Genomic DNA, 21,960 nt, shown 5'->3' with positions numbered 1-21,960 from the left:
AACCCACTGACAATGTCACTTTTGATACTCAGGAGGGAGAGGAACCCATTGACAATGTCACTCTTTGATACTCAGGAGGGAGAGGAACCCATTGACAATGTCACTCTGATACTCAGGAGGGAGAGGAACCCATTGACAATGTCACTCTGATACTCAGGAGGGAGAGGAACTCATTGACAATGTCACTCTGATACTCAGGAGGGAGAGGAACCCATTGACAATGTCACTCTGATACTCAGGAGGGAGAGGAACCCATTGACAATGTCACTCTGATACTCAGGAGGGAGAGGAACCCATTGACAATGTCACTCTGCTTCAGCAGCATTGCTTTGCACAAGTGCTGAACCAAGATTAAAGGTAGCAAGTGCCTGCTAACTTCTTTTGCAGCCTCCAACTTTTAAAGTTGTATTGTATTGATCTTCCACTCAAGATAGCATCTTCTGGTTCTAAGGAAACACAGACCACAGAGGGAGAACATTGGCCTTAAAAACAATCAGGAATCAGCGATGCAACTTCTGCTTTTCTGGCTTTGAAAACCAGACCACCACTAGTGGAGATATACACAAAAATGCTGTAAATATGGAGAACTGGAAGGTTCATTGCAAACCTTCAAACATCACTTCAAACAGCATTAACCAGATTCAGATTGTCCTTTATCTTCAGAGGTTTTACAAAGAGTCATGCACTTCACAAATAAACATTGCTACCTCAATTTACTTCCAAAGAAAACTCAATTATGAGCAAAATTTAACCTCCCTTCCAACACAAGCTGTACCTCTAGAAGTAAGATTGTTTCTCATACTCCAGAGAGTTTTTCTGTACACTGCTGGGAAGGTTAACAAAATGCTGAAAGTACAAACCATTCAGTGTAGCATTAGCTGCTTCCCACCTCAGCTTATGAAAGCTGCTGTCTTTGAAGACACATCTTTGACTGCAGGAATACAAAACCTATGCAAGGTATTTTTGTTCTTATGGAAGTTCAGGGTTTTCCTGTCTCTAACTCAACAGAACACAGCTTGCTTAATGTGTTTATGTTACACAAATATTGCACAATGTACAGCACAGAAACAAGGATTCTCAACAGAAATCCACACTTATGCTGCAGTTATTTTGCATAATGAATCTTTTCTAGATTTGCAGTATTCTGGCACTTCCCCATGGCTGGCAGGCTGCACATGTGTGCCACCAGGCTACCCAGGGCCTCAGCCCTGCCACCAGCTCACCCTGCTGTAATCCACTGGCAGGCTGAGTGTAAAGCTACCAGTTTATCCCTCCTAAACCCAAAAGAAAGTCCTGCAGTGTTTCTTTTTATCCTGCAACATCTGCTGAGATTAGCAAACAATAACAGGTGTTACAGAGCTCAAATGACAGCTCCATCTGTGCAGGCCTGAGCTCCACATGCAGTGTCCAAGGCGATGCTTTAACCCTGCTGGCCCCAGCTGAATCCCAAAACATTTGTTTTTCCTCAAAGCACTGTTTCACAATACGTGCCAAAGAGCAGCTGCAACTGTTTTCCCATGTAACAAGCACAGGTAAGATGTGCAGCACTTCACAACTCTTCAAACTGCTTCCCTCAAAGGGGGAAATGCCCACACAGCCACCCTTGGAAACAAACAGCTGTTTGCTACCCCAGCTACACATCTGACTCCTGATGTCATGGGTGTGTAGATGCAGTATGATGACAAAAAGGGGCTTTTGTCAATTAAACCTTACATTCAGGCAATGGCAAGGTGCCATGCTAGCCCTGCTTACAGGGGGTCACAAATCCAATGACTGCAGCTCACTGATCTCTCGAGTTAACTCTGCATGACAGGGAATTATCACTAAAAAATGCAGCACACTTAACTGCTCTGCCCACTGAGAGACCCTTGTTTGCTCCTTGCACACTGAATATCAAGTTTCCACTGTACTCTGGCTGCTCAACTATTTGCAGCACAATATTTTCATTATAAAATGCAGCCCACACACAAATATGATTAGTGAGGACAAGTTACCATCAAGCCTGAGTGGCAACCCCAGACACAAGGAAACCACACAGCATCATCCCTCCACAGGAGCTGAAGGAACAGGCTCCCACTGCTTTTGGGAAACAGTCACCTGCACTGCTAAGGAGCAGGTGCCAGTACAGCAAAATCCCATGTGTTTCCACCAGTGTTTCCTCCCTTACACTGAGATGTGATAGGATCCTCAGCTCACAACTGGGCTTGGAATACCTCATGGGGGAATGACAGAGTCTGGAAGTCACCAACAAGAAGCTTTGGTCCTTTCCTCAAGCATGTCTTCTTTGGACAATAAAACACAATCAGAGCAGCTCCAAGTTACTAGGAGCTAAATCAAGTTAACAGCCAGCTGGCTAGCTGGTTAAGATGTCAAAGCTGAAGGGGAAAAAAAAGCCCACACACATCTCAAAAGCTACTGTTTACACTTACTGCTTACTGTGAGCTACTATGGAAAAACTTTCTTATTTGCACTGTAATTGTTGAGAGCTTAACCCTCTTCTACACATTCACTACATCATCAAAAGGGAGCCTGAAGAGATTAGGATCATATGGAGCTCAGTAACTAAAGTTTCTAAAAATCATGAGTAAAATCTGGAGATCAATGGCTATGGAAAAAGAATGAGGCACTGAAATTTCCAATTCATCTGCCTCCAAAGAAAATGTTTTTATTACATGGATTAGAAAAGTGATTTAGCACTTATCAAAAATCAGATATATCCAATCTTCCTGGAAGTGAGGTCAGCCACTGAGAGGTTGCAGTTGAGAAGACAAGGAGCAGAAAACACCTATCAGCACTGTCTTCTGCCACTACACTTGCACACCTGGCCTGCAGCTCGGGGCAGGCCAGCAGATCCTGAGCTGTTCCTCCCTGCTCTGTGCCAAGCTGCTAAACTCCCTGTTTACAGCTGGAAATCCTATGAAGAGTTTTCCTGAGACTCTGAAGGGACCATCAGCCCCACATGCAGGCTACAGAGATGTGCACAGCCTTGGCCAGCAGCTCTCAGAGTCAGAACTCACGTCCAGCCCCGTGGCCGGGGCGCTGCTCTGGAGCAGGGGCTTCGTCACCGGAATTTTGCCGCTGCCGGAGCCGCTCCCAGCAGCTGGAGACAGCACATTCACCGTGTGGTTCTGAAGTGCTGGGGCCCCTCCTGCCACTGCAATGACTGGCTGGGAGGCAGGAAGCACCCCTGAAGCCTGGAGCTGTACCACAGCAGGCTGGGGCAGCACCACGGATGGACCTGGAACACAAGAACAGCAGCGCTCAGCAAGGATGAAATGCTTGTACATCACCACTTTGTAGGGGCATACTGCTATCCCCTCCTGCCCTGCACACCTGATCTCAAACCCATCAGTATATCCCACACAACAGGAATGGAAAGAAGCTGTTCCAAAGTTCACAGGACTCTTAATCCACCCTGCAAACTAAAACTACAGACATTACAGGAATCCAATAAACCGAGCTCTGCCCCAAAAGCTCTTCAAAGTTAATAAAATTCAACACTTGTTATATACATTACTCAGAATTGCTAATACTTGAAGCACTCTGAACCTTTTCAAAGAATTTAGCCAGCTTACCTCAATCCTCCTTCTCCCTTTTTTCTCTAACTACTGCTGCATTCAATAGGAAACTTACTACACAGAAGTGACTCGTGCCACATTGATCAATTCAAACTAGCAGAGAAGGAAGATAACAAAAAGGAACAATGCAAGCTACACTTTCAAAACTTACACTGAAGCTTCAATTCACACCAAGACCATTGTTTTAGAAAAACATCTTATGCAAGGAAGTTTATACACAAACTGAACGGAGCTTAAAGAGAAGCCGGCAAAGTGAGGTAATTTTGACAGAGTTTGAAATGGAATTAAAAACAGCCACTTCCAAGAAATTTCAGTCCAACAACTGCATTTGACTCAAGCAGGTGCTTGAGTAATATTCTGTTGTCTGAAAACACATTAATGTCTCTCTAATCCTTTGTAACAGGATGACCTTGCCAGCTCTCAGAAAGAGCACATTCCAGCTGAGCATTCCAACCAAAAGGCACGACAATGGATTACAGCATTTATCCAGCCTTCTGGAAGGTGGAAAGTGAAGCAATTTACCTCGTGCCAAGATCTTATGTATGGGGTAAAACTAGAGCTTTGGTTTTTTTATATTTTTTTAGACACCATCTTGAAGACATCAAAACTTAGTATGATCCTGTTTAAGAGTCTTAAATGATGAAGTTGAGACTATTTCAATTTTTTTCCTAATGTAGAAAAGAGATGATGCTCTATGACCATGCTTTCTCCTTCAAGCTTTTATAAAAGGGGCTGTGAAAATAAAATTTCTCATCCTTCTTGGAAGAGAATGGCATATTTCAAACTGGTGGTTCCAACTTGTCATATGCAGGGGATTTAGAGTGATGAAAAAGATCCTTATGGTTTTTGTTATGGAAGCTGCACAAGAGAATTTTTAAACATACCATCAGTTAAAGGGAAGCATGGACATACTTTCTCAAAAGTATTTCCTCTGTATTGTCTCACAGAAACTACTGTCCTGACTTCTCTTCAGGGAAAAAGAGAAGCTGATCTGCAGAGCACTAGACTTATATCCAAAGAAATCCATATCCCCAGCATTCCTTATTCCAGATGGTACTTTAGCAGCTGGAGCATCAGAAGGAATAAGAATTAGGTCACGCTGACTGTGCTGACCTGTGTTTTAAGCAGTCTAGCAATCCTAGGCATGTTGTAACAAATGTCAGCATCTCCAGATTAGGCTGAACCCCTGATGCAAGAGAAATCAGCAATGGAGACAAGTTTTTCCCAACTGCAATAATTTCTAGATACATGCCCTTAAGAATTTGTCTCCTTTTCCTTGCTCAGGGCCAGTGCAATCAGCTGCAAGGGACTGTGGCCATCAGCTGGTGGAACGAGCAACTGCAGCTGGCAATTCCTGCAAGGCAAGCAGTGTTCCTGCTGCCCAGGCTGGAGAGAGAAACAATGCTCTGGATCCAGAAATGAAAGCTCAAGCTGCTTCAAAAGCCAGTAACAGGGTAACTGCAGGAATGAAGAATTATCACCGGGCAGGAAGTCACTTTCCTCTTGTTAGCATCAGCAGCTTTGCTAACCTCTGACACAGCTCTCCATTTTTAGCAGATTTCACAACATTCTATTTGATGCTGCTTAGTGAGCTACAAAGCCATAAACTCATGTTCCCACCATCCTGTGGAAGAGTTTTGTGTGGGTAAAAAAAGGCTTATATCACTTGTCCCAAGCTTTCCAGCTTCATCCCAACTGATTCTGCTGGATCTCCCTTCAGTTATGACAGAACAGCACTGTAATCACCTTATGCACCACCTGACACTGCAAGCAGAGCAGAGCAAAGCATCCCTACAGACCCTTCCAAATCAGCACTTTTATCTCCACAGCTGCCAGTGCTCAGCACAGCCTCTGTCCTCCAATCCAAACAATTATATAATCCAGCCTTCCATTCTAAACAATGCCCATGTGAGTGCTGCTCCTCACAGGACAGTACAAGAGGAGCAAGGCCTTCTCAGCCCAAAGATTTTCCAGCAATGCACGTAGGGCCCTTTTTTCTACTCCTCCTCTTTCATACACCAAAGCTAACTTCATTCTATCAGCCATTCCAAACAGACAATGCTGTCACTGTCTCACCATGCCTGGCCCAGCCAAGACCATTCCCTTACCTTTAGGAGGTGCTGGCTGGATGTTAACAACTGGCTGATTCTTTGGCAGGGGCACAAGCGTGGGAAGAGTCTGGATAATGATGGTTTTAGCTGGGATGCCAATGTTAGCCTGAGCTTCAGGCACAGCAGGCAAAAGGGGTTTGGGCTGTATCAAAGGCCTGGACACTGTCTGACCACACCTCTTCAGGCTCCTCGCAGAGTTATTTGCTAGAAAAGGAAAAAGAGTCAGAATTGGACCAAGAGGCATAAAATATATAATGCAAGCAATAATGAAGTGGCTTTTAATGTGGTTTTTTTTACCCATCTGTAATATTTGTTAAAAATAAACACATCTGATTAAATATGCAAGTCATAAATGATAGGACCTTAGTGTCTGTTAGTTAATAATTTGGATGCAAGACACCACACATTATCTATAGGATGAAAGTAACTTTCCCTCTCATACCAGATCGAGAAGAGATGCTCACAGCAGGCTTCTTCCCCCCATCTCCTTCTGGGGATGCAGGGCTTTTGCAGCTCTTGCTGTAGAGAGAGATGGGAGACATCTGGGAGCTACAGCTGAAGTCCACATCATCCTGCAGACAGAAAGCACAGGAGATTAATGCTTCAGAAGCTCAGAGCAGTAGTACCAGCAGTAGTACCAGCAGTTCAGAGTACATCTGCCTTTCATCACATCTGTGTTGCTGCTGCAGCCAACAGGAGAAAGGTTTTACTCTGCAATTTGATTCTGGCCAATGCCAGGTACCACTAAAAAAACAACCCAACAAGTATTTCTCCCCATCAGCAGAGCAATGGGAGGCAAAGGCCAACACCTGCTAGACCCAGAAGCCTTTAGAAGGCACTTTGGCAACAAACCTAATGAACATAGCTGAGGAAAGAGAGCTGAACATGCTCTTATTCAAATGGGTCACAGAGAAGAGGTAAGAAAACACCACTGAGAGGATTTTGCAAGGGTTGGGTAAATAAGCTCTTTCTTCTTATGCCATGAATTTGGTGAGAGGAGTAAAGCACAGGGTTTTTTGTTTGTCAGAGCTGTTGCTGTGTGTGTTACATGTGGCTTTGCATACAGGCACGTTCTGCACTGGAGAGTCCACAGACGGTGGCGAGGGGACCGAGCAGCTGGAAGCACCTGGTGACAAAGGTTCTGTCTTCACGTTGGCATCTGCAAGAGGCAGGTAAAGACATTTCACTGCACAGGCTTTTAGCAACAGGAAGAGTAAAGAACACACTGTCCTACACCAGATATTCAATTCCCAAAGCAAGGCACGGCAGAAAATGTAGGGGGATTAAAGTTATGAAATAGCATGGCTTGTAGGTTGTTGCCAGCTGCACCCATCCTACAGAAACACAGCCTAATTCTCATCACAGAGCAAAAGGCTGCAGGGCACCAAGCAGCTCCACATGAGTTTTAAGAGCTCACCCTTGTGGGGAAGGAGGGGAAGAGTAGCACCTGCAAAATACAGAAGGTTTATTACCTGCATAAGCATGGCCTGTAATATTCCAGAGGTCCGAGTCCCAAGACATCAAATCCAAATCAAAATGGAAGTTATAGAGATCATTTTCCTGAAATGACATTCAGAAAAAGAGACAAATACAGAAAAATACATTGACACCACCAGCCATTGTGTTCACATTCTTACAGCTCCAGAAAAGGAAACAAACAACATATTATCAATTATCACTTAAGGTGCCTTAAGGTATGCAGAGATGAAAGTCCTTAAAGGAGAAATTCTCAACTGAAACACACAAAACAAAGCTTCTTTTTAACTTACACCAGTAGGAAGGGGCAGGTCAGTTTAAGACCATCACTAATTATCACATTCTTATTTGCAATTTGTGAAGCAAAAGTTCTAAATTCAGTCATTGAACCATCTCACACAAAACACAAGTTGCAGGAACCTGCTGCCATCCTTCATCTGCCTTGAAAAATTTATTTAATGCTCTTCCACCCTTACATCTCAAAGCACTTTACAAACCAAAGCAGCACCAGGGACAGTTTACCAGCAGGAAAACAGACACAAGATTGACTTGCTCAAAACCTGACTAACAGTGTGTGTTAAGTCTCCCTGTACTTAATTTAAACACTGATGTCAACATCTAAAGCCAAAGACATTGGTTTGCTTTTCCAACAAAAACCAAAACAAACAGCCTAAAATCACTCCATACATATTACTTATCATACAACCTTTAAAACAACAATTGGGGGTTTTCTCCACTTATTCTGCTTGTGCATCTCTAAGTCTCAGTTTCCCATGCCCCTGTGGCCCTTCATGAGCACTTGCATGAAAAATACAAACATGACCTACCCAGCTTATACAAATACACAAAGATTTTTCTAAAAACTACACTGCAATTTTACCTTCCCTTATGCTCCCAATCGCCTTGTGAAGGGAGGCTCAAAAACACCGCAAACTAGATTGTAGTACTGGATTATCTAGTACTGCATAGATAAGGGTATTTACAAGTTAGAATGAAAAGAAAGCTCAACACAGTACATTTAAAGGAAGAATGACCAAAAAAGCACAACTGAGCCGTGCATTAAGAGTCTTCAGCCAGGCAGGAGCTGCTGCTGGGGGATGCCTGTCCCTTGTACAGCCGGGCTGTTCCCAAATGTGACGGGCTGTACGGCTGTAGGGACACCCCAACAACCCGGGCTTCACCCTGCCTGTAACCCCGCTCCTGCCGGATCACACAGCCAGCAGGGACGCGGCAGGGCCGGGGAGGAGAATCCACGAGGGAAGAAGCACACGGACAAGGGGACAGCGAAAAAGATACGGGTTAATGCATAAGGTCGCAAGCAAAGGTTTTTGGAGGAAATCCTACGCTACAGGAGAAAAGGAGCAGCAATCTAAGAGGCCAAGGGATGAAGAATGGCCCGGCTGGGTGTAGGTGTAACACAGCCACCCTTCCCTCAGCACCCTGCCCCGCTCTCTGCCCGCTCTGCCCACTCTGCCCTGCTCTGCCCCGCTCCCTGCCCGCTCTGCCCCGCTCCCTGCCCGCTCTGCCCCGCTCCCTGCCCGCTCTGCCCCGCTCTGCCCCGCTCCCTGCCCTGCTCTGCCCACTCTGCCCCGCTCTGCCCTGCTCCCTGCCCGCTCTGCCCCGCTCCCTGCCCGCTCTGCCCCGCTCTGCCCCGCTCCCTGCCCGCTCTGCCCCGCTCCCTGCCCGCTCTGCCCCGCTCTGCCCCGCTCCCTGCCCCGCTCTGCCCCGCTCCCTGCCCGCTCCCTGCCCGCTCTGCCCTGCTCCCTGCCCGCTCTGCCCCGCTCCCTGCCCGCTCTGCCCCGCTCCCTGCCCTGCTCTGCCCCGCTCTGCCCCGCTCCCTGCCCGCTCTGCCCCGCTCCCTGCCCGCTCCCTGCCCGCTCTGCCCGCTCTGCCCCGCTCTGCCCGCTCTGCCCGCTCCCTGCCCGCTCTGCCCTGCTCCCTGCCCTGCTCTGCCCCGCTCTGCCCCGCTCCCTGCCCGCTCTGCCCCGCTCCCTGCCCGCTCTGCCCGCTCTGCCCCGCTCTGCCCGCTCCCTGCCCGCTCTGCCCCGCTCCCTGCCCGCTCTGCCCGCTCTGCCCGCTCTGCCCGCTCTGCCCCGCTCCCTGCCCGCTCTGCCCCGCTCCCTGCCCGCTCTGCCCGCTCTGCCCGCTCTGCCCCGCTCCCTGCCCGCTCTGCCCGCTCTGCCCCGCTCTGCCCGCTCTGCCCGCTCTACCCCGCCGGCTTTCGGCCATCGGCCCCCGCAGGGGCAGCCCCGGGCGGACACGCTCTCCTGCCGGGCTGCTCCGGGGCCGGGCCCGCCGTGCCCGGTGCTCACCTCCGGCTCGTCCCTCGGGGCCGCGGCGCCCAGCAGCTCGCTCAGCTCCTCGCCCAGCACGGCCTCTGCGGAGAGACAGCGGGCTCAGCGCCGGCCCGGCCCCGCCGGGGAGCTCCGCGCCGGCCCGGCCCAACCCAGCCCCGCTCCCGGACCCCCGAAGCCGCGCTCACCCCAGTCCAGGCCGCCCCCCGGCGCGGGCAGCAGCCCCGCCGGCTCCCACTCGGCCTCGGCCGCCGCCATCGCTTCCCGTTCCTGCCGACGCACACGTCTGCTTCCGGCAGCGTAGGGCCCGCCCCGGAACGGCTCGCACTCGGCTCGCACTCGGCTCGGCTCGGCTCGCACTCGGCTTGGCTTGGCTAGACTCGCGCTCGGCTCGGCTCGGCTCGGCTCGGCTCGGCTCGCACTCGGCACGGCTCGGCACGGCTCGGCACGGCACGGCACGGCTCGGCTCGGCACGGCACGGCTCGGCTCGGCTCGGCACGGCACGGCTCGGCTCGGCACGGCACGGCACGGCTCGGCTCGGAACGGCTCGGCACGGCTCGGCTCGGCACGGCTCGGCTCGGAAAGGCTCGGAACGGCTCGGCTCGGCACGGCTCGGCTCGACTTGGCTCAGCTCGGCTCGCACTCGGCTCGCACTCGGCTCGGCTCGCACTCAGCTCGGCTCGCACTCGACTCGCACTCGGCTCGGCTCGCACTCGGCTCGCACTCGGCTCGGCTCGCACTCGACTCGCACTCGGCTCGGCTCGCACTCGGCTCGCACTCGGCTCGGCTCGCACTCGGCTCGCACTCGTCTCGGCTCGCACTCGGCTCGGCTTGGCTCGGCTCGGCTCGCACTCGGCTCGGCTCGGCTCGGCTCGCACTCGGCTCGGCTCGGCTCGGCTCGCACTCGGCTCGCACTCGGCTCGCACTCGGCTCGCACTCGGCTCGGCTCGCACTCGGCTCGGCTCGGCTCGGCCGCTGTCCGCGCTGCGGGGGTATCACAGTCTCATCACGGCTGGAAATGGGACCAGCTCAGGGCCCAGCGGGTCCCAGCCGAGCCCCAGCCCCTCCCGTGCCACAGCCCCTGAGCGCCGTGCCCAGGCTGCGAACTCCTCCGGGGGCGGTGGCTCCAGCACCGCCCGGCGCAGCCCATTCCGGTGTCCCTTTAGTGCAGAAATTCCTCCCAATGTCCAGCCCAAACCCCGCCTGGCTCCCGTCTCCTTTCAGGCAGTGATAAGGTCGTCCCTAAACTCCTTTTCTCTGGGCTAAACCACCCCAGTTCCCTCAGCCGGCTCTTCCGGCACCACACGGCCCGGCCCGGTATGGCCCGTTACGGTACGGCACCACACGGCCCGGTATGGCCCGGTACGGTACGGCACCACACGGCCCGGTACGGTACCACGTGGCCCGGTCCGGTACCACACGGCCCGGTACGGCCCGGTATGGCCCGGTACGGCACCACACGGCCCGGCACCGCACGGCCCTTGTGCTCCAGCCCTTCTCCAGCCTCCTGGCCTTCTCTGGACATTGCCCAGCACCTCAGAGCCCTTCCTGAGCCGAGGGGCCCGCACCGGACACAGCACCGGAGAAAGGGCCTCAGCCGGGCCCGTCAGGGGAGGAATCGTTCCCCTGCTCCTGTCGCTTGTTTAATGAAGGCTCCCCCAGCCCGGCCCAGGCACACAGCAGGCAGTACTTACACAGAGGTGTTTATTCAGAGCCCGCTGGCACAAGCTCGGCCGTGGGAGCACGAGTGGGGCTCCGGGAGTGTCCGGATCCCCGGGGGGAGCAGGAGTGGGGCTCGGGGAGTGTCCGGATCCCCGGGGGGAGCAGGAGTGGGGCTCCGGGAGTGTCCGGATCCCCGGGGGGAGCACGAGTGGGGCTCGGGGAGTGTCCGGATCCCCACTGGGAGCAGGAGTGGGGCTCCAGGAGTGTCCGGATCCTCACTGGGAGCAGGAGTGGGGCTCCGGGAGTGTCCGGATCCTCACTGGGAGCAGGAGTGGGGCTCGGGGAGTGTCCGGATCCTCACTGGGAGCAGGAGTGGGGCTCGGGGAGTGTCCAGAGCGTGCCCAGCGCTGGCTGCAGGCTGTCCCGGCACGCTGCTCCCGGCCCTGCTGGGTCTGCACTGCCCGCACTGGAGGCAGCTCCCCTGCCCAGGGAATGCTGCACAGCGTGGTGGCACTGCCCAGCTCCCCTGCCCAGGGAATGCTGCACACAGTGCTGGCACTGCCCAGCTCCCCTGCCCAGGGAATGCTGCACACAGTGCTGGCACTGCCCAGCTCCCCTGCCCAGGGAATGCTGCACAGCGTGGTGGCACTGCCCAGCTCCCCTGCCCAGGGAATGCTGCACACAGCGTGGTGACACTGCCCAGCTCCCCTGCCCAGGGAATGCTGCACAGCGTGGTGACACTGCCCAGCTCCCCTGCCCAGGGAATGCTGCACAGCGTGGTGACACTGCCCAGCTCCCCTGCCCAGGGAATGCTGCACACAGAGGTGACACTGCCCAGCTCCCCTGCCCAGGGAATGCTGCACAGCGTGGTGGCACTGCCCAGCTCCCCTGCCCAGGGAATGCTGCACAGCGTGGTGACACTGCCCAGCTCCCCTGCCCAGGGAATGCTGCACACAGCGTGCGGGCACTGCCCAGAGCCAGGCTACCAGCACGGGCATGGAGCCCCTCTGTGCTCCAGCTCCTGCAGCCCTGGGACACACGGTGGCTCTCACTCGGGCAGCCTGGCAGCACAGCAGAGATGGAGCCGGTGTTACCCACATCCGTCCCGAGGGCTGGCCCCACGCAGGAGCACCCCGGGTGAATTTAGAACAGGGTGCTGCGAGGGTCCCAGCTGCCCTCACCTCACAGGTTGGCATCGTATGCTGCGTTGGTGAAGGTGCCCGGCGCTCCCAGGTCGCTGGAAGGCAAGCACAAGGGTGTCACCTCGGGGAGTGCAGGTGTGTGTGAAGGGCAGGGGTTAGTACCCTGCCAGTGCTGAATGATGCATGCTCCCGTATAAAAACAGCCCCACACAGGCAGCTCTGGGTGTCAGCAGGACGAACACAGGGCTGTGACAGTCACAGGGCAGAGCCACCCTCCTGCAGAGCACGGCTCTCACCTGGTGGGTTTCAGGAGCTTCTTCTTCTCCTCTGGTAACAGTGTTGAAATGTCCATGGGGATAAAGCACATAGAAAAGAAATAACCAGCTCTGTTTAGTGAAGGTGATGAGAAGCTGCAGCAGCAGCATCTGAAATTGAGCAGAGTTTAGCAAGCATGGGGTGGGGCTGCTTTAACAAGCCTTTGCTGCCTTCCTCAGAGTGATTATGTGGCTCTACCCTCCAAACCTGGCTGCTGACACTGAGCTGGACAAACTGCCCAGGACCCAAACAACTCAGCAGATAAAACATGTGAATAAAGGCAGTCACACTGTTAAACTCTCCTGATCACCCCAGCCTCCCCTGGGACTGTGACCACCTTGCCTGAGAGCCCCTGGCCAAAGCTCGGGTGGGCTGCAGGAGGCATTTCTGTACCTCTGTCACTGAGCTTCCTGGCAAGGAGGGCAATGAGCCCCCCAGAGAGCACAACACCAGCTACTGCCAGCGCTGAGCCGCTGCTGTAAGCCAGGACCTGCTTTAGGAAGGCACCATCCTCTGAAACAAAGCCACAGAGCCACAGGTTAGAATGTTGTCAGGGCTTCACAGCCCTGGGGACTGCCCCTCCACCACATTCAAGATGTGCTTGGAGGAAAGCTGGAACCTCGGCAGTGCCAGAGGAGCTGGGGGGTCCCGCTGTACCTGCACAGACAGGGGGATCCCTGGTCCACTTCCCCGTGGCCTCACACCGGAGCATCTCTGCTCCCATCCGAACAAACCCCTCCTGGCAGGAGAAGCTGCAGGTGGAGTTGTAGGTGAAGTTCCCGTGCAGGTGAGAGCAGCTCAGCTGGGCTCTGCTGGGGGGGGCCAGCTCTGGGCAGCTGATGGCTGGAGATAAAGCACAGCATCAAGAGGACAGGACCGACGGCAGTGGGATGGGGAGGTGTGGGCTGGCAAGCCAGGGGATAAACTGACAGCCCAGGGGATAAACTGACAGCCCAGGGGATAAAGTGACAGCCCAGGGTGCTGGGGAGAGCACTCTGCTGCAGCAGAGCCCTCCCAGACGTGTGAGACCACAGGATTTACCTTTGCAGTGTGGGGTGTCCCCAGTCCAGGTCCCCGTGGCTGTGCACTCACGGCTCTCTGACCCCATCAGCACAAACCCTGCCTGGCAGGAGAAGGCACACGTGGAGCCAAAGGTGAAGTTGCCATGGAGGTGGGAGCAGGCAGCCTGGCCCATCTTTGGAGTGCTCAGTGCTGTGCATTTGGTGGCTGCAAGGGTAAAGAGGCAGAGCTCAGAAAGGAGCCAGGGAGACTGCACTGCTGGGACCAAGGGGCTGGGACACATCACAGTGTCACCCCAAGGCCAATGACACCCTGAGCTGTGGCAGCAGCTCTACCTTCACAGCGAGGGGTGTCCCCAGTCCAGGTCCCCGTGGCTGTGCACTCACGGCTCTCTGGCCCCATCAGCACAAACCCTGCCTGGCAGGAGAAGGCACACGTGGAGCCAAAGGTGAAGTTCCCATGGAGGTGGGAGCAGTTCAGCTCTCCCTGCTCTGGTGCTCTCAGCACTGGGCAGGTGATGGCTGCAGGGACAGAGAAACACTTCAAGGGGGAGCCAGGGAACTACATGGCTAAAGTGTTAGGTGTCTGAGAGACTGGGGAAACCCTAGAGTCACCCCACAGACAGTGACACCCTGAGTTCTAGCAGCAGCTCTACCTTCACATCTTGTTTCATCCCCAGTCCAGGTCCCCGTGGCTGTGCACTCACGACTCTCTGGCCCCATCAGCACAAACCCTGCCTGGCAGGAGAAGGCACACGTGGAGCCAAAGGTGAAATCTCCATGCAGGTGGGAGCAGTTCAGCTCTCCCTGGACTGGAGCTCTGAGCACTGGGCAGATGATGGCTGCAGAGTGAAGAAGCACACTTCAGGCAGGAGCCTGGGGACTGAGGCTGAACTCTTGTAATGAGAGGAATAAAAAGAAAACATCCCAGGGTCTGCCCAAGGCCTGTGGCACCTTGAGCAGCAGCTCTACCTTCACATCTTGTTTCATCCCCAGTCCAGGTCCCCGTGGCTGTGCACTCACGGCTCTCCTGACCCATCAGCACAAACCCTGTCTGGCAGGAGAAGGCACACGTGGAGCCAAAGGTGAAGTTGCCATGGAGGTGGGAGCAGTTCAGCTCTCCCTGGACTGGAGCTCTGAGCACTGGACAGGTGATGGCTGCAGGGACAGAGAAACACTTCAAGGGGGAGCCAGGGAACTACATGGCTAAAGTGTTAGGTGTCTGAGAGACTGGGGAAACCCTAGAGTCACCCCACAGACAGTGACACCCTGAGTTCTAGCAGCAGCTCTACCTTCACATCTTGTTTCATCCCCAGTCCAGGTCCCCATGGCTGTGCACTCACGGCTCTCTGGCCCCATCAGCACAAACCCTGTCTGGCAGGAGAAGGCACACGTGGAGCCAAAGGTGAAGTTGCCATGGAGGTGGGAGCAGTTCAGCTCTCCCTGCTCTGGAGCTCTCAGCACTGGACAGGTGATGGCTGCAGGGATAGAGAAACACTTTGAGCAGGAGTCTGGGGACTACAAGGCTAAACTGTTGGAATGAAAGGACCAAGACACTGGAGAACATTCCAGGGTGAGCTAGAGGCCTGTGGCACCTCTAGCAGCAGCTCTACCTTCACATCTTGTTTCATCCCCAGTCCAGGTCCCCGTGGCTGTGCACTCACGGCTCTCTGGCCCCATCAGCACAAACCCTGCCTGGCAGGAGAAGGCACACGTGGAGCCAAAGGTGAAGTTCCCATGGAGGTGGGAGCAGTTCAGCTCTCCCTGCTCTGGTGCTCTCAGCACTGGGCAGGTGATGGCTGCAGGGACAGAGAAACACTTCAAGGGGGAGCCAGGGAACTACATGGTTAAAGTGTTAGGTGTCTGAGAGACTGGGGAAACCCTAGAGTCACCCCACAGACAGTGACACCCTGAGTTCTAGCAGCAGCTCTACCTTCACATCTTGTTTCATCCCCAGTCCAGGTCCCCATGGCTGTGCACTCACGGCTGTCTGGCCCCATCAGCACAAACCCTGTCTGGCAGGAGAAGGCACACGTGGAGCCAAAGGTGAAATCTCCATGCAGGTGGGAGCAGTTCAGCTCTCCCTGGACTGGAGCTCTGAGCACTGGGCAGATGATGGCTGCAGAGTGAAGAAGCACACTTCAGGCAGGAGCCTGGGGACTGAGGCTGAACTCTTGTAATGAGAGGAATAAAAAGAAAACATCCCAGGGTCTGCCCAAGGCCTGTGGCACCTTGAGCAGCAGCTCTACCTTCACATCTTGTTTCATCCCCAGTCCAGGTCCCCGTGGCTGTGCACTCACGGCTCTCCTGACCCATCAGCACAAACCCTGCCTGGCAGGAGAAGGCACACGTGGAGCCAAAGGTGAAGTTGCCATGGAGGTGGGAGCAGTTCAGCTCTCCCTGCTCTGGAGCTCTCAGCACTGGGCAGGTGATGGCTGCAATGGGAGAGCAGATCTCAGAGATGGGATAGATGAGGTTAAATCTCATGATTCAGGCTGAATCCAAATCAAATCTTACCCAGACTCACCTCTTCAAATCTGTAGTTGCTGCAATGATTTTTCTGCCCTACAAGTGATTTTGTTGGGGGGACAAAGTTGCTGCTCTGCCAGAGCCCTGTTTATCCCTTTCACTCCCTGGGCCAAAGCCCCTGGGAGGAAGGACCACAGCTGCTGCAGTCCAATTCACCTCCCTCCCTTTCCTGGAGCAGAGACCAGCCTCTGTCACAGTGGCAGGAGGCTGGCTTTGGGTGTGTAACCCACGGCAGTGGCTAAAGAGGTTGTGTACCAGCCTCCCCAGCCTGTGCCCAGAGTGTGTTTTGCTGCATGCCAGGGCAATACCCAAGGTTTTCTGGGGTGAGTGGCTCTGCTGCCACCAAAGGTGAGTGCCAGCAGGGCATTAACACCACCCAGCTCAGCAGAGACAGACTGCATTCACTGCATCTTCTGCTTTCAGACTGACACCAAGCGCTTTCCTGGCTGGACTTTTCCTTTCCTGGCTATTTTCCAGGCAGTCCTGGTTGCCCAGAGTCCCCAGAGGTGCCTGTTGGTGAGCATGCTGTGCAGGTGGGAGCAGCTGACCCAGCCCCTTTGGGGCAGGCAGCAGTGGGCACACCATGGCTGCAGGCAGGTGTGGGGCAGAGTTGGAGGCAGGGCAGGCAGCCTTGTCCCTCTGTCCTTGCAGCACCATCAGCCTTGCTTGCAGCCTTGCTCTTGTTTCTGGAGTAAGCCCAGCTGGCAATGCTTGCCAACACCATTTTGTTACCAGCACAGGCAACCGACTGACTCATCTGAGTGTTTGTAATAAAACAAAAATCAATCATCTCACAGCCAGCCGGAAAAAACAACAAGCTGGGAAAGCAAGCCCCTGGGAGCTTAAAAAGCCTGGAGCACACAGGCTCAGCCCAGCTTGCTTGTGGGGATTTTCACAAAACTGAGAGCCAGCTCCTGCCCTTGCCCCTGCTGGGGATACTGGTTACAGAGCAGTCTCCATCCCTGTTCCCCTTAACTGCAGACAGTTTTGCTGCTCTCAGCTGCCTCAGGTCCTGGGCTGGACCACAGGCCCGCCCTGCGCAGGCAGCAGCAGCAGCACTAACTCAAGGCAGGCTTCTTTTAAAAAGAATATTTATACAAAGATGCTGCCCACCCCCATTCCTTCTCACTACAGAGGGTCCCCATCTGTGTCCCATGTCTGCTGCAGTCCCCCACCCACCCCATCCTTGTGCAAGGCTGCAGGTGTGCCACAGAGCAGTACAGGAAAGGTGGAGCGAGGCTCTTGCACCCCCAAAAAGCCTGGCAGTTCTCGGGGATGCCTGGTGCCTGGCTGCAAACCCTCAAGCCACTGAAGGAAGACTTTCTCTGCCCCTGCAGCATAACATACCACACCTTTCTCTCCTGTGTGGTTTCCTGCCACACTCTGTCCCTCCCAGCTTATTTCTAACATCATTTCTGGAGTCCTTATGCCTGTTGAATGTGTCCCACCCCTGCCAGGATCCACCCTTCCCCTGGCTGTGGGACAGCAGCCCCCTTTCTCTTTCCCAAGATGCCAAATGCCTTCCCAAAGCAGATGAGGGTGGGCCAGGGCAGAGAGACGGTGCCCCAGGGCTGACAGAGGAGCCAGGACACCATCCTGACCCCGTGCCTGGTGCACACAGGGTGCTGCTATCTGAGTGGGACTCACGGCCACTGGGACAGCCAGGCAGAACAGGGCCTCAGCTCACAGCTCCTCTGCCCATTGCAGCTCCTCAGGGAATCCCACCTCACATGCAGCACCAGGAGATGCTTCCTCAACAGGTAAGGGCACGGCAACACTTGCCCAAACAGCATTGGGCACACGGGGCTGGTCCCCCCAAAGCATCAATGCTGCATCGCAGCTGCAGGGTCCCTGTAGCCCCCCAGCCCCTGCCAGGCCCTACCTGTGCAGGTGGGGATGTTTGCTGACCACTGCTGGGAAGGCAGGCAGCGCAGCACGGCCGCCCCTCGCCGCTCAAACCCCTCGGGACACCCAAACTCGCAGCTGGAGTTGTAGCTGAAGTCTCCGTAGGGATGGCTGCAGCTCACGGTCACTCCCTGGGGCTCCAGCCTGGCACACTGCACAGCTGGGAGAGACACGGTGCCACTGCCCCTTAGGAGCAGCAGAACCCTGCTTTGTCACCCCAAAGGGACAAAGGGGGGGGTGGGGATGGGTGTCTCACCATCCGTGCACTCGGGGCCCTGGAAGCCGGGGTAGCACTGGCAGCGGTAGCTCCCGATGGTCTCCAGGCACTCTCCGCGCTGGCTGCACAGCGAGGGCTGGCAGGAGGCTGCACACGCAGGGCACAACCATCAGCAGCTGCTGCCCACCCTGCCGAGGTGCCCAGCCCACCCTGCCGAGGTGCCCAGCTCACCCTGCCGAGGTGCCCAGCCCACCCTGCCAAGGTGCCCAGCTCACCCTGCCGAGGTGCCCAGCCCACCCTACCGAGGTGCCCAGCTCTGCACCGCGGTCCCCCTGCTCACCCTGGTAGCACAGCGCCTTTTTCTTGCGGCTGCAGGGCTCATCGTTCCACTTGCCGGCCTGCTGCGGCCGCTGGATGTAGATCTCCACGCAGTCCTGGTTGGAGCGGCGGTTGTTGGGCTCCCCCAGGGCCCAGTTCTCCGCCTCCTTGGTCAGCGCCTTCCTGGTGCCCACCCAGGTCCAGGTGCCGCCCAGCTTGCGGATGCCGATCCAGTAGTAGTGCTTGTGGTAGGGCAGGCTCCTGTTGAGGTACTCGATCTCCTGCTGGTTCTGGATCGCCACCAGGTCGGTGAAGAAGGTCTGGCAGTAATTCCTGGCCTGCTCCCACGTGTAGTCCCCTTGGTCGCTGTAGTGGTACGTCCAGGCACCCACCTCCACCCACAGCACCGTGCCTGTGAGGGGGGACGAGCTCTGGGATTGATGCACAAAGGATGGGAGCTGGGCCAGGGATGGGATCCCTTGGGACATGAGGGTGGGCTAAGCCTGACACCTCGGCCGAGAGAGGCTGTGATGGGCTGGGTGAAGGGATTGGATGAAGGGGTGAGTGTGGATGAGAATGGGACCCTGTGGGTACACCAAGGTGTGGCTGGATCAGGCATGGCAGAAGGAGCTGAGGACAGAGGGGATGGCGCAGGCGTGAGGAAGGTGGAGGTGACAGGGTGAAGGCTGAGATGGGCAGGCAGAGCACAGGAGGCAGAAGAGCCCCAAGCAGTGATGCCAACCCCTCCTCCAGCACGAGGACTGAAAGTTCAGCCCCGTTCCCCACCAGAGCTTCCCAAAGGGGAAAGCCCCACTTGAAGATGGTTCTGTAAGCACAGTTCCTTCCTGCGGTGCAGAAGCACACACTTCAGTTTTCCTGCTTTACCCTGCTACATGAGAGCCAGATCGGAGCAAGACAGAGCAGCCAGTGTGCCCTCACCCCCCGAAAGCACTTGGACCCCAACCTGCTCATCTGAGACAGAGATGGTCTAGAGTCTTGTAAAACTCGGTGTTGCAAAACAAGGTCTTTCAAAAACAAGCTCACATCATGGCCATGCCCACCAGGCAGGGAAAAGCCAGAAACTAACTGGAACCCACACCCAGAAGTGAAGGGCACTTTGCTGAAACCCTGCTCTTATTTACAGCATTTCACACCACAACTTTATGCAATCAAAGGCTTTTAGCCACAGAAAGAAGCTTCCTCCATTCTCCCCAGGAGCAGCTATCTCCACAACTGCAGAAAGTGATGTGGGGATATCATATCTCCATCTGTGCAGAAAGCGAGATGGGGATCAAAGGCTGCTCCACACAACCAGCCTGGCTTCCTCTCGGACAGCATCCTCACACTGCACTTAGGCAAGGATCTGGGCATTGCAGATTAGATGCAAATACACATCTTCTAAAGTCTGATTAGGGCTGTGCTTTGGTCCATTGTTATACATCTTTTTTTAAGTAATTTCCCATAATTTGTCTGGTTTTTCTTGTGAAAGAGCAAACTATTCTCTTTGTTCAGCAGAACTGAAGCTGAGGAAAATGTGGTTCTCTCTTTACCTTTTGGGAATTCAGGGCTGCAGGACAGGAACTCAGGGCACCTTTTTGGAGCCTGCCCCGTCCTCAGCTCCCACCACCCTCCTCCTGGCCCCTGCTGCTCCCCAGCACGGCTCAAGGCAGCTGCCTGCTACCCTCACACAGCCCATCCCTAAATTTGACATCTGCTCTGTGTCTGTATCCTCCACATGCTCTCCTCCCACCTCCTTCCTCCAGCTCCACCAGTGACACCCTCCCTGTGGCGCAGCTCATCTCCCCTGTCTTGTGCTGCCTGTCCCTGCCCCAGCTGGTGCTCAGCCCCCAGACGGGCCACATTTTCCTGTGTTTTGACCCCTTGGCTCCCCTGGCAGCCCTGATACCTCTTCCCTCTGCAGCTGAGGTGCCTTTGCCTTTTTGTTTTCTCTCAGAGCCAAATCTCAGCCTCCTCCTGACACTTCTGCACTTGCCTCGTTTCTGTTCCTTAGCTCACTCACTAAGGTTCTTAGGGTGATAATTCAGCTCACAGGGGATTCCCAGGGACAGAGCACCAGTAGGTTTTGCTCTGTGAAGGAAATATCCTACAGACAGCAAAAGCAGGCGAGTTTCTGTACTCCCAATGTCAATTAGGAGCTCTAGCTGTGTGTGGTGCTGCCCCAGCTGTGTGTGAACCCTCACACCCGTGGGCCCTGGGGCTCCATCTGTGCCCAGCTCCCCAGCACAAGCGTGGGTGTAGGCAGTGGGTAGAGCTGCCTCTGCCTTTCCCTGGTTCACAGGACTGCAGCAGCTGCCACACCGCATCTGGGGAAGCAAACATCCTGCAGGGAGCCCAGCCCTGGTCCCCCAGGGGAGCACAGTGTGCCCGGAGGCAGCTGGCACAAGCAGGAGCAGCTCCCTCCCAGCCCAGGGGGACCCCTGTGACTGACCAAGCCCCAAAATAACAATGCTACATTTCTCCAGCTTCCCAGAGCCGCAGAGCCCTTGGCAGCAGGGTCACCCTGGGCTCACTGAGGGTGGCTTACCCCATGTGAGGGCAGCGATGGCCAGGCAGGTGCCAGGAGAGCCCAGAGTCGGTGTCCTCCCAGCCGGTGGCCGTCCCACAGCAGCGCCCTGCACGGAGGGAGACGTGAGTGCACATCCCAAGGGTTTCACACGTGCACCCCACCTCTGCCAGGCAGTGCTGGCTCACACAAGGCCAGTGTGCCCTGTGGCACCGGCACACAGGCACACGCGGTGCCCCCAGCCAGGTACCCGTGTGCTGCACCAAGGGCACTTCACTGCTGGGGAGCCCCTGAGTCCTGTGCCCCCCTGAGCCCCTTCCTGCCCAGCCAGGCTGGCATCTGCCTCTGCCTGGCAGTGCCCGGTGTGCCCGGCGGTGCCCCTGAGCTTGGGGTCACTCGGGCAGGCTGTCCCTGGGGCAGCCTGTGTGTCCCACAGCCCCCAGCTGCGGTTGCTGTCAGTGCCTGCCCGCAGCCCTGCCCTCCCCTGATGCCCTTGTCCAGGCAGCCCCTCAGTCACCCCCGGGAAAGGAGCAGGATTTACCATGGCAGAGCTGTGGTCGCAGCGTGCCCAGCCAGCAGCAGCTGTCCCTCGCCGGGCAGTGCTGCTCACGCTTCCTCCGAGCGTGCAGCACATCCCTGCCTGCCCCTGGCCTCTTCCCCTCCCTCCCCAGCCCTGCTTCCAGCCCACATCCTGCCCCACACCCTGCCTCCCCTGCCACAGGGCTCTCCAGCCCCAAGAAAGCCTTCTCTGAGCCCGGGGCTGCTGGGGAGCAGTGGGCTCAGCGCTGGCCACGCTCCTGACGGGACCTGGCTTGGCAGCAGCCCCATGCCAGGGGAGCTGGCTGCGGGCCCACTGGCACCGGGACACGG

The 21,960-nt window shown here is 55.5% G+C and overlaps 2 protein-coding genes across 16 annotated transcripts in view; both read right to left on the bottom strand.

Annotated features, from left to right (window-relative positions):
• ATF6 (activating transcription factor 6) overlaps positions 1-10,254 on the bottom strand; it is a 73,917-nt gene extending 63,663 nt beyond the window's left edge. For 2 of the 8 annotated variants that reach the window (XM_086842961.1, XM_086842962.1), the window contains exons 1-8: positions 10,114-10,168; positions 9,648-10,045; positions 9,478-9,542; positions 7,162-7,249; positions 6,754-6,848; positions 6,132-6,261; positions 5,687-5,893; positions 3,018-3,238 (exon numbers count right to left, since the gene is read on the bottom strand). In XM_086842961.1, coding sequence (XP_086699087.1) covers positions 3,018-3,238; positions 5,687-5,893; positions 6,132-6,261; positions 6,754-6,848; positions 7,162-7,249; positions 9,478-9,542; positions 9,648-9,717 — 876 coding nt within the window. In that variant the 5' untranslated portion in view covers positions 9,718-10,045; positions 10,114-10,168. Of the gene's footprint in view, positions 1-3,017; positions 3,239-5,686; positions 5,894-6,131; positions 6,262-6,753; positions 6,849-7,161; positions 7,250-9,477; positions 9,543-9,647 lie in introns of all 8 variants that reach the window. The other 6 variants (XM_086842964.1, XM_086842965.1, XM_086842958.1 and 3 more) reach the window with 5 other exon arrangements.
• An 895-nt stretch (positions 10,255-11,149) lies between these two features.
• Positions 11,150-21,735, bottom strand: LOC111932513 (P-selectin-like). Of its 8 annotated transcripts, none has more exons than XR_015274176.1 (18): positions 21,632-21,735; positions 21,112-21,199; positions 18,589-18,978; positions 18,288-18,395; positions 18,009-18,191; positions 15,847-16,032; positions 15,531-15,716; positions 15,211-15,396; positions 14,890-15,075; positions 14,570-14,755; positions 14,254-14,439; positions 13,934-14,119; positions 13,236-13,421; positions 12,972-13,091; positions 12,560-12,590; positions 12,303-12,358; positions 11,483-12,182; positions 11,150-11,440 (listed from the first exon to the last, which is right to left on the bottom strand). XR_015274176.1 is itself a non-coding variant. In XM_086842954.1 (18 exons), exons 1-17 carry the CDS (start codon positions 21,722-21,724, stop codon positions 12,304-12,306), a joined length of 2,742 nt encoding a protein of 913 aa, XP_086699080.1. In that variant the 5' UTR covers positions 21,725-21,735; the 3' UTR covers positions 11,150-12,182; position 12,303. The 8 variants fall into 8 exon arrangements, 3 of the variants coding, with proteins under 3 accessions (XP_086699080.1, XP_086699082.1, XP_086699083.1); XR_015274175.1 differs by lacking the exon at positions 14,570-14,755 and adding an exon at positions 13,620-13,805 and having other exon boundaries at positions 11,150-11,816; positions 12,043-12,182; XM_086842954.1 differs by adding an exon at positions 13,620-13,805 and having other exon boundaries at positions 11,150-12,182.
• Between the last annotated feature and the right edge of the window lie 225 nt (positions 21,736-21,960).

This window comes from Cyanistes caeruleus, chromosome 9, assembly GCF_971803275.1.
Source record: "Cyanistes caeruleus chromosome 9, bCyaCae1.hap1.1, whole genome shotgun sequence".
In the NCBI taxonomy this organism is placed as follows: domain Eukaryota; kingdom Metazoa; phylum Chordata; class Aves; order Passeriformes; family Paridae; genus Cyanistes; species Cyanistes caeruleus.
This window is presented reverse-complemented; position numbering and strand designations above follow the sequence as displayed.

Excerpts from the sequence above, each read along its gene's own strand:
- LOC111932513 (XM_086842954.1), bottom strand. The coding sequence starts at position 21,724 with ATGTGCTGCACGCTCGGAGGAAGCGTGAGCAGCACTGCCCGGCGAGGG. Across the intron at positions 18,396-18,588 it reads AAAGGCGCTGTGCTACCAGG|CCTCCTGCCAGCCCTCGCTG; the intron begins GTGAGCAGGGGG and ends CTGCGTGTGCAG. Across the intron at positions 13,806-13,933 it reads GGACACCCCTCGCTGTGAAG|CCACCAAATGCACAGCACTG; the intron begins GTAGAGCTGCTG and ends TTACCCTTGCAG.